The 13916-nt window shown below is 36.9% G+C and overlaps 1 protein-coding gene across 3 annotated transcripts in view; it reads left to right on the top strand.

Moving 5' to 3' along the window:
• The window catches only part of JAKMIP1 (janus kinase and microtubule interacting protein 1), a 139940-nt gene that overhangs the window by 61483 nt on the left and 64541 nt on the right, over window positions 1-13916 (top strand). For all 3 annotated transcript variants that reach the window (XM_039728855.1, XM_039728857.1, XM_039728858.1), the window contains 2 exons: window positions 1230-1504; window positions 8832-9326. In XM_039728855.1, the coding sequence (XP_039584789.1) occupies window positions 1376-1504; window positions 8832-9326 (624 nt within the window). In that variant the 5' untranslated portion in view covers window positions 1230-1375. The remainder of the gene's footprint in view (window positions 1-1229; window positions 1505-8831; window positions 9327-13916) is intronic.

Here is a 13916-nt window from a genome sequence, read left to right as displayed (position 1 = left end):
CTCACTTTTCATCTGATTTGGCTTGTTGTTCTAAGCAAGATATTTAACTCACCACCTGCTTACCAGTGCTTGAAAAGGAGCATAAAGCTGAGATGTTTAGTTTGTCTCTACACACCTGAGGCATTAGTCACTACCCCTTAGAAAGTATGGGCTGAGGAATGCGTGGGATTTTCATTCTAATACAATTTCAAAATAACTCCCCGTCAGTAGTAGGTGGGAAAGAGCAGCTTATTGTTTGATGGCAATTTGATAACTATTTTCTTGGAAATGTAATACTCCAGTAATGTCGTTCAGTTTTAAAGTAGGAACCTTTCTGGCTTGTCGAAAATTTAATGATGAAACTATAGGATTATTTAAAAATGTGCACATAACATGGGTTTGGAAAGTAGTTTGGCATTGATAGCACTTGTTCCACAGTTCCACTGGGTTATTCTTAGAGAAGAGCAGAAGAGCAGAGAGGAAAAAAAATTACAGATTCAACTTCTATACTGACTACTCATGAAAAAAACTAATCATGGGATTTCCTAATTATCGGAATTAGGGTTCTTTGTCTGCTTTTGATGTTCTCCTTGAATATTACATAAAGCTGATTTAAATAATTGAATACTTTTTAAGCTTAGAGCATACTGGGAAATGAAAATGAAGTTAAATACTTTGTTGTTTCCATTGTAGCTTTTCAAACAGTATCACCCCTGAACATAAGCACGTTACAGATAGGGTATTTTAAGAAACATTTTAAAATGTTTTTAGTTTTTTGATACCTTTTTAATAGATGCTGATGATGCGAAACTTAATGATAATTACGAATAATACAATTATGCATTATAACTGATACATTAGGGGGAGAAATACTTTCTTCTTACTACAGAAAATAAACTATTCCCACCAAAACACTACCTCAATTAATTTATGGTTTTCTCTCTGCATCTTGGGAATTCTAAGCATGGTTCCAGTCAGATCTTGAAAAAGATATAATTTCTGTTTATATGCTATATTCATCAGAACTGTTAATACTTTTATTTCTGTGAATAACAAAATAGAGTGGATAGAGTTTAGAGATGGTGAAATATTATGTAACTTCTTATCTATTTCTTTCAAACTCTGGTACACTATGAAGTATAGCATAATTCAAGGAAGTCCAGTGTGCTTTAAAAATGGATGTTAATCTGATGTTTGATTCTGCTCAATGCTGTAGCCTAATTCTGTTCCTACCACTTTGCTTCTTCCAGGCCATGAGAGACTGCTCCCATGATGGCAGAGACTTGTATGAAAGAGTTTGTTGACCACTGCATGATTCTTAAATGCTAAAAGCAGAAAGCACTAGCTGGCAGCTCAGTGTGGAGCAAACATTTTATTTTAAACTTCAAAAACAAGTATGTCAAAGAAAAGTCGTGCCAAGGGAGAGAAGTCCGACATGGATACTGAAGCCCTGCAAGCTGCTAACGAGGAGCTGCGAACTAAACTAACCAACATCCAGATAGAATTTCAGCAAGAAAAAACCAAGGTACTTGTCGCTATTTTGTGATCATTCTTTTAACAGAAGCACTGTTAGAAACCAGTGGAGTTTGATGCTAAAATGTGTTAGTTGTAAAAGAAAAATATAAAAGAGAAGTGAAATCAGAAGAACAACTGATAAACTAAAATTGGTGCCAATTCTTTTAAATCATGTGCAAAAGGGACTAAATATCCCCAAACCTTCAGTCATTGAAATTTGCAATCACAGCAATACAATGGCATTAGCTTACTGACAAGGGAGTTTTGTATTTTACCTTACTGAAAATTGTACGTTGTAAAAGAATTGTCTTCAAAATCAAACATCAGCACCTTATTCAAAGAATGTCCCTTTAAATGCCTATGAAGAATATAAATTAATGGAAACTGTGTAGGAGTCCTAATTTGATTTGCTGAGTTTATGTGTGGCATTGTTCTGAGCTATTCAATGATGCATCCGATTGCTGATGAAACAGATCCCTCAATATTTGTATATCTAGCATATGTTCAACTGGTATTTAGGTGATCAAGAGGACACATAGGAATCATCTAATATTAATTCATCAAGTACATTTGTATTTATAGATATTAGCAGTTACTTTTATATATTTCTGTAAGTTGTTTAAAATATGGACAAGCCAGTAAGGTTATTTCTAGTCTGTTGTTTATTAAAAGCAATTAGTGTATTTGTCTTTGCACAGGGCAGTTCTGGAGAATAATCCATGTGTAGGTGGATTTATCTGTATTTGACTGGGGATACTGTAGTTGCAAGAGTCTCAAAGACTTACCAAGTGGAGAAATTATGAACTGAAAATGTGTTCTCTTTATATAAAGGATCTTTGTTCTAGCCTTTTTTCTATTTATCAGTGTAAAATGTGGAATACCTGAATAACAACAGTCCTGTACATTCTAGTTTCGTTAATATCCTTTTGTGATACTCAGCTTTGAAAGGTCCTACTTTTTGCATTTTAATTTACAAAGTAAACCCCAAACCCATCACAAATGTAATCCTCAGATTTTTTACTTTTATTTTTTTTTTTTTTTTTAAAAGAGGAAAAAGAAATCATAAAGCCTTAATTTGTGTTGAATGATGCAATAGGTTCAGAAAATATCAGCCAACTAAATTTGTGTTCCCTTGGAAATTTTTCTTCACAGACTAAAGCAAAAAGTCAAATCTCTTACGGGTCAGGGGTATTGATAAATTAACAGATAAGTCAGGGGCTTTGCTATTCACTTTCTCATCCACTTCTCTTGCTGTTGATTGATACAATGATGACAAATTTTAAAACAAGTTGCACAAACCACTTAAGCTTTTTAAAACCACACACCATGAAATTTAGTAGTGGCTAATACCTTTTATAATTTGCAGTTCAGTAAGTTGCATTATTTCACTGTTTTAGTGTTTCTGCTTGGAGACTTGAGTTAATGGTAGATTACATTTACAGTAGTAAATTCTTCTTTTTAGTTATCTTATTTCCTATTTTGTCCTGTATAACTTTATGTGTAGAAATATGGTTTTAAAATTGCATTAAAAAGAGCACAGAAAGTTATATTTTACCTTGGACAGAAGAATGAATTAAATTTGACCCATTAAATAACTCTGATTAAAAAAATGACATGAACACTAGAAAGAGTTTAGCCCTGATACACTTCCAGTCTTTACCTGTAAGAGCTTCAAGTTTAACACTTGATTCAACTCAGAATGAGGTGTAAATACATGACCATGACAGCTGCAGGAATATTTTCAATAACTAGTCTTCTTACACTATATTCAGTATAGAATCTGTTTCAGCCTGGTTTCTGGTTCACCTTTCTTCAGCTGAAAAATTTAATGTTTTCTAGTTTATTGAGGTTGTTATGGGAGAGAGAATGTGTATTGTGCACATGTGTGCAGAGAAATGGGTGAGCTCACGAATGAAATCTGTGAAAGAGGAAAGAGGAGATTACAGCCAGAGTGCTCTAAAATCCTACCAAGTGTGCATTGCAGTCTGAAGTAAATTCTGCAGTGTGTTGGAGTGCATTTCTGTGAGGAGATCTTCAACCTCTATCCCTCATCTTTGCTGTGGTGCTTTCTGTAAATCATTTAACTGGAACTGAACGTGTAGTTTATTTCCCAGCCTACTCTCGGTCTGTACAGCACTTACAGGAAGCCTTGACTGACAAGATGTGTAAATCAAAGCCATAGAGATTTTTCCTGTTTAGACTGTAGTTCAAAAATAGTAACAAAACCAAGAAAAATTATTTCTTGGTATCAGAAAAGTAAAAAAACTGTACCTAGAGAATTCTAAATAAATTAGATATATTTACTGGTGTTAATATAGGTAAGAGAGAAGTATTGAAGCTGCTAAACTGATAGCTCTGTGACCCGTGGGAGATAAACTGTATTAGGAAAGGTAACAAACTCTTGTGGGGCCAATTTATTCAATTTAATTTACCTAAACTATTTTTTCCCTCACGTATATTCCTGTATTAATGATTTATCTGAGAAGGAACCTTCTAATTGATGAGAGACATCACAAATGGAAATTAGCCTTACCATACTTTTGCCTGAAAAATACTTTCTCTGAAATAAAATTTTACCCAAAAGACATTCAAAACTTTGTACGTATTTTCCTACTACATCTTTTTTCATTGGTTGTTGATCCATTTAAAGAAATTTTTTTTCTTTAAGTTGTTTACTGCATGTTTATGCAATACCTGATCCAAAACTCATATGTTTGCATGTTTTTGAATATGCATAATTGCTGGTGGTGTTCTGACCATTGCATACATGAGTAGCTGGGTTCATTTGTGCTGCCTAAGGGGTGAAGCAAAAGTTGTGGCCCTGCCTTGGTTCCCATGTACTCTGTCTTGTTTTGGGAACTCCTGCTTGATAGTTTTGGGGATCCTGTTGGATACAGGATGTCCTTCTGGACTGTAGGTGTGCTGCCATCTATGGAGAGCCTGGGGAAGGAAATGCATGAACTGAACAGGGGCTCACATGCCCTCACTCTGCTAGTGAGGAAGCTTTGTTGGAAAACATCCTAATGTTGTGTGATGAGTAATGAAAGGAGCTGACCAAAGCACAACAATTTTACTTATTTTAACATGAATGGGGACAGGACTCACTCTGACTGAGCCTTGAATTCCAGTGCTATGAGCTGCAGTGAATGAGCATGGTCTTGGCAGTCAGCTCAGTGGTTTATGAATGCTTATGATGAGATCCATGAATACTTAGGAACAAGTATTCCAAAGTGCCTATTCCCACTGAGATAGTTAGGAGAAGTTAGAAGGTAGTCTTTCAATATTTTGAGTAATACTTTGTTCTTGGTAGCAAGGTGTTACAATGTTGGCTGTCACTCCATCTTCACCAAGTTCAGTTATTAAATATCCAGTTATTAAATATTCAGGTATTAAATAAGCTTTTAAATATCCATATTCTACTTGGGACTGTACATTTATAGGCTTGAGATCACAATATCTAGGAGTTTGGATAAATGAGATGCTTTGTCTCAGTTGCCACTGCATACCTCTCTGCTGGGAAGAGGAGTGATAGAGTGGCTTGGTGAAAATTTGTGTGTTTTAGTTTTTGGCCATTGCTCCTTATTCTGTCATTGGGCACCACCAAAAAGAGCCTGGCACTGTCCTCTTGACACTCTCCAAGATATTTATATGTATTGGCCAGGTCTCTCTCCTCTAAACAGCCCCAATTCCCACAGTCTGTGCTCATAAGAGATGCTCCAGACTCCTTCTTATCTTTGTGGCCCCCCGCACTGGGCCCCTTCCAGTAGCTCCTTGTTTTTCTTGAACTTTGGAGCCCAGAACTGAACACAATAGTCCAGATGCACCTCACCAGGGCCAAGGTGATTGATAACCAGGTTGGAAAGAACTGGACCCACTACTGATCCCTGGTGCTCCACAGCCTCCAGCTGGATTCTGCTCCACTGATCATAATGCTCTGAGCTCTGCCATTCAGACAGTTCTTCATCTACCTTGACCCACTTTCCATTCCTCTAACCCTCATTTCCAGAGCTTACCTACAAGGATGTTATGGAAGACACTGTCAAAAACCTTGCTGAAGTCAAGGCAGACAATGTTCACTGCTCCCCCTCACTGACCCATCTAGCCAGGCCATTGTAGAGGACTATCAGACTGGTCAAGTGTGATTTCCCCTTGGTAAATCCATGCTGACTATTCCTAATTACCTTCTCTTCTCTGACATTCAAATTTGAAGTTTCTTGCAAAAAGCAGTATGGAGCATATTCCTCCTGTGATTGACTACTGTGCTACAAATTAAAAACCCCCACTGTTAAATCCAAGAGAAAAAAATGAGATAGTCCTGAGTAAGTACTTATAATAACATTTTTATTGGGGCAGTGGTTTGGTAGCACTTGGAAACACATATTATTTAATAGGTTATTACCATTGTTTTAAAATTATTCAATTTACTCTGATCATAAGGCTGAACTGTTATTTTTTTGTCTCAAGTGTGCAAAACAACTTTCCATAGAAAGCAACACAAGATGAAAATATCGAAGAAAAATACAATTGTATTGTTTTAAAGAAAATTCTGCTTTCAGGCACTTTTTAGACATAGGAAAGGAAAGAAGCAATGATGCTTAGCATTATTATTTGAGGAAGCTAAGTTCTGCTGTGACAACAATATTGTATCAAATGTGCACCAATTATTAAATTTTTAATTTAGAAAGGTAGACAATAATTGGTTTACTGGTGCCCTGAGAGCATGCCTGACTTTGTTTTCCTATTGACTTAATTTCTTAGATAGAATAGCTTTCTTCATATAAAAAAACCAAAAAAACCCCAAAAAAGTGAGGCTCAGGCATATGTGAAACTGCCACACTACTATTTTAACTTCATTCTTGTTCTGGAAGCCAGACAAGTAGAGAAATGCACAGTGTGCAGGAGAGAGGGACTGAGGGGTGTGGGAAGGACAGATTATGGCTTTCAGAGAAGATCTAACAGACAGATCTAACTTTCCATCTTCTCTGACCAAAAGTAGTAACAAGAAAAGACTTTTTCAAGACCTTGAGAATTGGGATGCATTTTTTTTTCTGGATCATCAGGTGTAATAAGCATTTAATATGCTGTGTTTTTTGAAGGTTTTTTTTCTGGATTTTTTATATTTTCCAGGGTTTTTTTAAGGATTCAATTTCTTCTTGTTTAAATTCCTCTTACTGAAGCTTTTAGGTAAAATTAGTAGTGATATATGATAGTACTCAGTTACTCTGAGTGGTTAATACCTGTTCTCACAGACAGCAACAGTGCATATAGGTTTTGCCTTGCTTTCCCCAAATTCAGTGAAAGATGAAAAAAACTGAGCAAGTATGCTAATTTGGTGACTCAGCACTCCTCCAAAATGTCAAAATCATTTCTCATTTATTAAAATTTCTTTTAGGAAGTTCAACTCATGAATGCGTTGTGTTGAAATCTGCCTTTCAGTTCTATGCTTTATGTGCAAGATGACTAATTTAAAATTACCGTGGTTCTGGAGGTATATTATCTATGTTTGTATGTGCCATTATGCAGTTTGTTTCCCTGTGTTGTCATTAGTAGGTTTCATTGCTCAATTTAATTTCAATTTTCTTAGCTCATCAGGAATGCAATAAGTAAATAATGAGTGTTGTTTCATTTTAAAATTTATCTATAAACTAGTCTGTTTACTTCTGATGCTAGATAGGTGGGTGACTTAGTTTTTAGCAGCATCATGGAATGGTTTGGCTTGGAAGGAAACTTTAAAGATCCTCTATTCCAGCCTGCCTGCCATAGGACTCTCCTATGGAATTAGGTACCCCAATGCAAACACTGAAAATCACTGATATGCACTCTGGGCTTGGAACTAAATGTCATCCCACTGAAATAAATAATACATGGATATATCCTGCAGGTAATTTCCAATAGCCAGATATGCCATTTGGGGAAGAAACCTAACCTCTGTCTCTCTTAATAGAGATACATTCTCAGAATCATCCTGGAACAGAATGACAATATCTATAAAATCTGTGTGTGACAGTGTCTGATTCATAGCTATCACCTTTCGAACAGATCTAATTATAGTGCTCTCCCAGGTGGTGCTCAGTCAACACTTCATCTAGGTTACTTTCATAAAAATGTATGATACCTTTCCTTCCTTTCTTGCTCCAATCTCTTCCTTTCTTTAAATCAAGGGTAAGTTTTAGTTGGTTAATTTTCATAGCTACTGTTCAAAGTAAGAGGACTGTAACATTTTCTGCCTGGGAAAAGTCTGCTGTCCCAGCTGTCTGAAGACTTCAGGTCAAGTTGTGGTGGGTTGATCCTGACTGGACGCCTCTCTGATCAAGTTGCAATTCTGGCTTAATTTAGTCTAAATTAAATGTCACATGACTGCAAATCACAGCTTTGTGCTGCACAGGCAGAAGCAGATGTGGCAGTGACTAACATTTTGCTGCTTGGTAGCCTCCTTTTAACATGAATTTCTATTTGCTATGTATGTTTGTATTGTCACTGAGGGTTAAAACACAAGTTTTGAAACCTCTGCCTCTGATAGAGGTTTTGGCAGTCTCAGTAATGGGGATAGTTGAAAGATGTTACTGAAACTATGAATGATGAAATACATTATATTCTTTCTGGCATACTCTAATAGACAAGTGAGCCTTTCTCTTTTTTCCCCCTTTATTCTAAATTAACATCTAATCCCACATGGAAAAAAGCATTGCTTTCCATGCAGCCTGCTGAGCATCGTTTTATAATGAGGTTTCATCACAGTGGATATTATTATAATAGTCTGTAACATTTTTCCACTACTCCCTCCCCAGCCCTTAGACTCACTGGCCTATATTTTCTGAAATGTCTGGGGACATGAATAGTTTCAGTTTTGGGGTGAGATCTGAGGTCCATTGAGTAGACTTGATTTTTCAAAAGGCAAATTCTTTTGGTTTGTATAATAAGGACTTTCCCATTAAAACAGCTAAGAAATTAAGAAATCCAAAAGAAAAGTATTTCCAGCATAAAGTCTTTTCCCTGTTCGAGTAATTTTCCATTTGCTTGTAGAGTGCAGTGAAGGGGTTATGGGTGAGAGTAGCCTGGTGTGGTTGGTACAGGAAATAAGGAGATAACTAGATTGTATGTTGGTCAGTTTTATTTTATTCCCTAGATCTGTGAGAACTCATTACCAGTTACACATAGCAGATTCCTTGACATGCACATGGCCTTTTCCAGCCCTGTTTGTTCACTGGAGAGAGGTGTGCGGTGTTTGCTTTTGAATATATAGGACAGGTTTTGAAGAACAGTTTAGAGGCAGTTTCCTCGGTGACTTTAAAAAGTGGAGTGGTGCTTGTCAGTCAATATTTTATATTTTGTTCCAGGTGGGCAAACTGAGAGAAAAAATCCAAGAGGTTAAGCAAGAAAGGGAGCAGGAGCAGCATAAGCACACTGCCTATGTTTCTGAACTGAAAGCCAAGCTCCACGAGGAGAAAATGAAGGAACTTCAGAGCGTCAGAGAGCTACTGATCCGGCAGCATGAGCAGGAGGTGGCAAGAATGGTGAAGATCAAAGATGGTGAGATTCAGCGTTTGCAGTCCACAGTCAATGTCCTGCGGGACGGGGCGGCTGACAAGGTGAAGACGGCGCTGCTGAGCGAGGCTAAGGAGGAGGCTCGCAAGGCCTTCGACGGGGAACGAATGAAGCTGCAGCAAGAGATCTTGGAGCTGAAATCTGGCAAAAAACAGCTTGAAGAAGCTCTGAACAACATTATGCAGGCAGATAAGATGAAGGCTGCGGACCTGCGCACGGCTTATCAGTCCCACCAGGATGAGATCAATAGAATAAAGCGGGAGTGTGAGAGGGAGATCCGCAGGCTGGTGAGTTCACTAAGCAATGCTGCTTATTTCAGTTTATAGCAGGTATTGATACATTGCTGTATGTGCCCATAAATGTCAAAGCAGCCTTTGGCAGTGCTATCTTCCATCAGTGCTGTTTGCTACAACGAGCCACAATTTCTCCTCCTTACAGCAAAGGTAAGGAGGCTCCTCCATAGCCTATCCAAGACAGTCCGAAGCTTTATGTCCCACCAAATAGAATACAAGTCATCCATAACTTTCCAGAATGATTTTTCTCAACAGATCAAAGAAATAGACTTTCCCCTTCCTATATAGTTGCGTAACTATACTCCTGGTGACCAAAACAAGTCAGGGATTGTTCACTGGACAGTGCAATAATGCCTTGTGAGATGGCAACATTAAATTCACGTAGGGATTTATATTCAAATTGGAGGAGCCAGTTGTGCTGAAACAAGACAGTCTCTTTGCTTCTTCTGCATCTTTATCCAGGTCATTCAATATGAAGCACTGTTGCCCTTTCAGAATTTCTGTGTTTTTTCTACAGCAGCAGAAAAGTTAGGGCCTAGGACAGCAGGCTTTTTTCACGCCTCATAAACCCTAGGAGTTCAGCACAGATGGCAGACTATGCTGTTTGTATAAAATCAAAATCCAGGCAGTATTTCCTGACAGTGGGTGCCCCAAATTATTCAGCTTTGTAAAATGTAAAGAATCTAAGATGGGCTGTACACAGTAATACATTTAGAGAGCTCTTCATCAAGTGACACTTCTGTTTGATAACGTATTTTCTATAGGTATGTATATACCTAATGGTTTATCTGCACGAACTAGCAGTTTGATAGCTATGCAAATAAAATAAAAAATACAATAAGCATAATATTTATGTCATGTCAAGTAGTACAGACTTCTAATAGAATGAAACATCAGTTTCCTTAGGAAAATGTCTTGTGGGTTTGAATTTGTGAAGAAATGACCTCTTATTTCTTGTATTCCTCAGGAAAAATTATGATGAGGACAAGCTACAAACTGTAATATGTATTTAATGATGCTGGTTTTCTGTCTGAGACAATGAAAGCTTTTAATGCAGTAAATATTTATGCTTTAAATTAATTGGATGTTGATCGAGTCTCAGGGGTATCATTTTGTTCATTAATTAAGACCACTGCAAAGACTGACAATGCGGAGTTTCTGCAAACGCACTTTCTTTCATATTCTGTTCTCTATTAGACACGTAAAATTCTAAAATCATGGCTATGAAATACAGACAATTATACAAAGTATTAAAGAAGAGAGAAAGTTGATACATTCTATCATATGTTTTTCTGGAGGACATTTTCTAAATGAATTTCACCTCCTCCAAGAAGGATTTCAAAGGAAATACTTAGCTCTTCACTGTCAAGAGTAGAGGTTTTCAGTCTGCTGTTGTGCAAAGGTGATGAAGAGGTGCACTCCGTTTTCTGTCTGGCACAAAAAAAAATTCTGTGATGTCATTCAAAATTTTAATTGTAGCCTTGCTGGGCCTGTGTTACTCAGTACATCTGAAAAGGTGAATATATGTTGTTTCCTTTTCCCAGCACCAGAGGAAGCCTGCTGCTGGTCTCATGGGCTTTCTCAGGAAATGTTTATATCTTCCTCCAAGAGTCCTGTGCTGCCTTCTAGTGCCTCCCTTCCTTTCATATAATGAATTTCATTTTTTTCCTTAAATGCAATGGTTTGTGGGGTTTTGTGAAAGAGTTTCTTCTAGGAATTCTTCCAGGAATTTAGGTAGTTTTTATTGCACAGGGCAGTCTTTAAATCTGGAATGAGGTAAAAAATACTGCAGGGTTCCTAGATAGGTTCTCTTTTCCTTTGTGAGAGCACATGGGATTATAGAGTCTGATCACTGGGACATTTCCCTCTCTCTCTCCCCTCCATTTAATTAGTTCAAGGGATGCTCGCCTTCAATTTCAGATTAACCCTATCAGCTCTGGATTTGGGGTTCTTCATTGCTTTGTACCATTCTGTGAGATTAAATGATCAGGATGTGAAAGGAAGTGTTATTGATATTAGCACAGTTCTGTAACTGAGTTTCAATTAATGTGCTCTTTTGTATGTGTGCAGTGTTTTGTGGCACTGTTAAGAAACCAGCATCTTTGGGATTAACAACCTAAATGGGCTGGCTATACTGTAATTCAGATTCAGATAGAGTAATTCAGGATGCAGTCTGATTGCCTTGTCAGACTTGGCTGATTTATTTTGCATTTCAGATCATAGATTACTTTTGTGAATGTTTTTCTTATAGATAGTGCAGCTAGAAAAATATCTGTATTTTGCTATTAACTTTAACACCCACGACTAATCTGACTCAAATCTTACCATTCTTGGCTGCTATCAAAAAAGTAAGTTATGAGAAAGGAAAAAAGAAAAATCTGTTGTCTATGTATATACAGATACAATTATATTGACTATATTTTTTAAAAATACGATAGATCAATTTGGGGAGTGTTTTTGTAGTTTTGAATTGAGCCATGAAAAATACCCAACAAACCTCGACAGAAACAAGACTGGATGGCTAAGGTCCTAGTGCTTAATAAGAGAAAGTAAAATATCTATATGGCAAAACATAGAACACACTTTTTCTATGTGTGGTAAGAAATTATACTGGAATTTTTTGGTTCCTGTAATTGAAAATGTAACAGTAATATAAATTTTTCCATTAATTGAAGGAATGCTAATTGCTGTGGATTTTATTCCCCCACCCTTTAAGAAAATACATCCGTGTTGTATATATGCATCAGCACAATGTGCTGGCAGCTATGAAACCAGAAGTAAAAATAGCTAGTAACAAACTGGAGGGACAAATGAAACAGATGTCTTGAAAGTAAAGAGGCACCTTGGAGAATAAGAAAAAAAGAACAGGTATTATTTATTTTGTTCAGCCCATATTTTCTGAGTAGATGAGTCTGAACAGCTGTATTGTTCCACAGAGTGAAAATTGTACAAAAATACACCAACTAGCAATTGCAGCCAATTTTTCTTAGTCCTTGATTAAGCTTGCCATTTAACTGACTTGGGCTGATAATCAGGTTTGAAGTTCGTTTTCAGAGGTAAGTAAAGTTGCTCTCTTTTGCCTGACAGTCCTGAAATAGCCTGCTCACAAAGTTGGTGATCCTTGGAAACAGCCCAGCCTCATTCTGTTGCCAGCACAGGTGTGAAGGAGGCCTTGGCTGTTGACTGCAGCATGTTAGCTCAAGGCTGCATTCATTCTGGGACCACTTGGACACCGTTTTTAAGCAGGCCCTTACATTGCAAGGCACATTTCTCCAGGTACTGTTTTTGCAGTGGCAAGATTAATGGACACCTTGCAGTGCTTGCCTTGGAAAACATATGCAAAAAACCCAGTCATTAAAAGGATATTGAATTACGACATCACTGATCTACTAATTTTTAGTATTGGTTGAATAAGAAAAAACCTGACTATTTTGTGAATGCTTAATATAGTAATTAAACTTTGGAATGAACAAATGACACTTGCACCCTGCATTTTGTGGTGTATGTTTTAGTAAACACTGTTTCTATTATTGGAAATGTCTTTAACATCAAGCCTTTTACTTATTTTACAGCTAAATACCATTCTACCCTGTTAAAATCTTTACGCATATGGTCTTCCTAAAGAATATTTATTCTTTAACAGCTTGGATTGAAATTAACTGAAAGACTTCAATATAAAACAGACCAAATTTTTTTCTTAACCACAAAATCATTAAGATTCCACTGATTGTATTAGATGCACAATAAGGTTCCTGTTTAAGAGGGCACAGAGTACACCAGATTAATTAAATTTGCATATTTTAATCGTATTTTCAAGTAGCCTTATAAAAATTTTCTAAAGAACAATCTGGCAGTACTGCAGATTCATACTTGCAGGGCGAAAAATCATTTTGCTGCTAAGAGCATCAAAGTAAAAGAAATTGTTTTCAAGGGGTGATTTTTAGAAATTCCTGATCAGCAGTGATTTATGGAGACAGATGCACTACTTAAGTGTCCTTAATCTCCTTAGTACAAATTATATTGCTGCATAAATAAAAAACTCCTTCCAGTGTGGAACACTGCTTCTGTCTGGGGTTTCCCAAATAAATATAATGCAGGACATCAAAGAATATAATTCAAACTAATAGATTAAGCAGTTTTTAAAGGTAGAAGTCCAGGCAGTTTCATTGAAACTTCTCTTCAAGAGGAAAAACATGTTATGGATTGAGCTCATGTATCATTTATATTGATTTTTTAAAACTAGTATTTCAGTTTCTCTGTCTGTGTGTAACACAGCATCTCACATTCTTAGCAAAGGCTTCTGGACAGGTTTTTTTTTTTTAGAATTAAGAATTAGGTTTCTCCAGTTTAGGACAGTCCAAAACTTCAACTCACATCCTTCACAAATTCATACTCTAACCTTGCACAACTCTTAATATGGTTGTCTGTCTGTCTGTCCTTAGTATGGATTATACTCATACTAAGGTGTCTATGTCTTTAATGTGATTTAGCATTGGGAATATAATACAATCATGGGAAATTTAGATGGTGAGGGCTCTCCAGGTCAGCTGGTCAAGTGTCCTGCTTGAAGCAGCTCTGCTTTGA

This window comes from Passer montanus, unplaced genomic scaffold, assembly GCF_014805655.1.
Source record: "Passer montanus isolate IOZ18808 unplaced genomic scaffold, ASM1480565v1 scaffold67, whole genome shotgun sequence".
Taxonomy (NCBI): domain Eukaryota; kingdom Metazoa; phylum Chordata; class Aves; order Passeriformes; family Passeridae; genus Passer; species Passer montanus.
The sequence above is the reverse complement of the archived record's forward strand: the minus strand, read 5'-3'. Positions and strand labels throughout refer to the sequence as shown.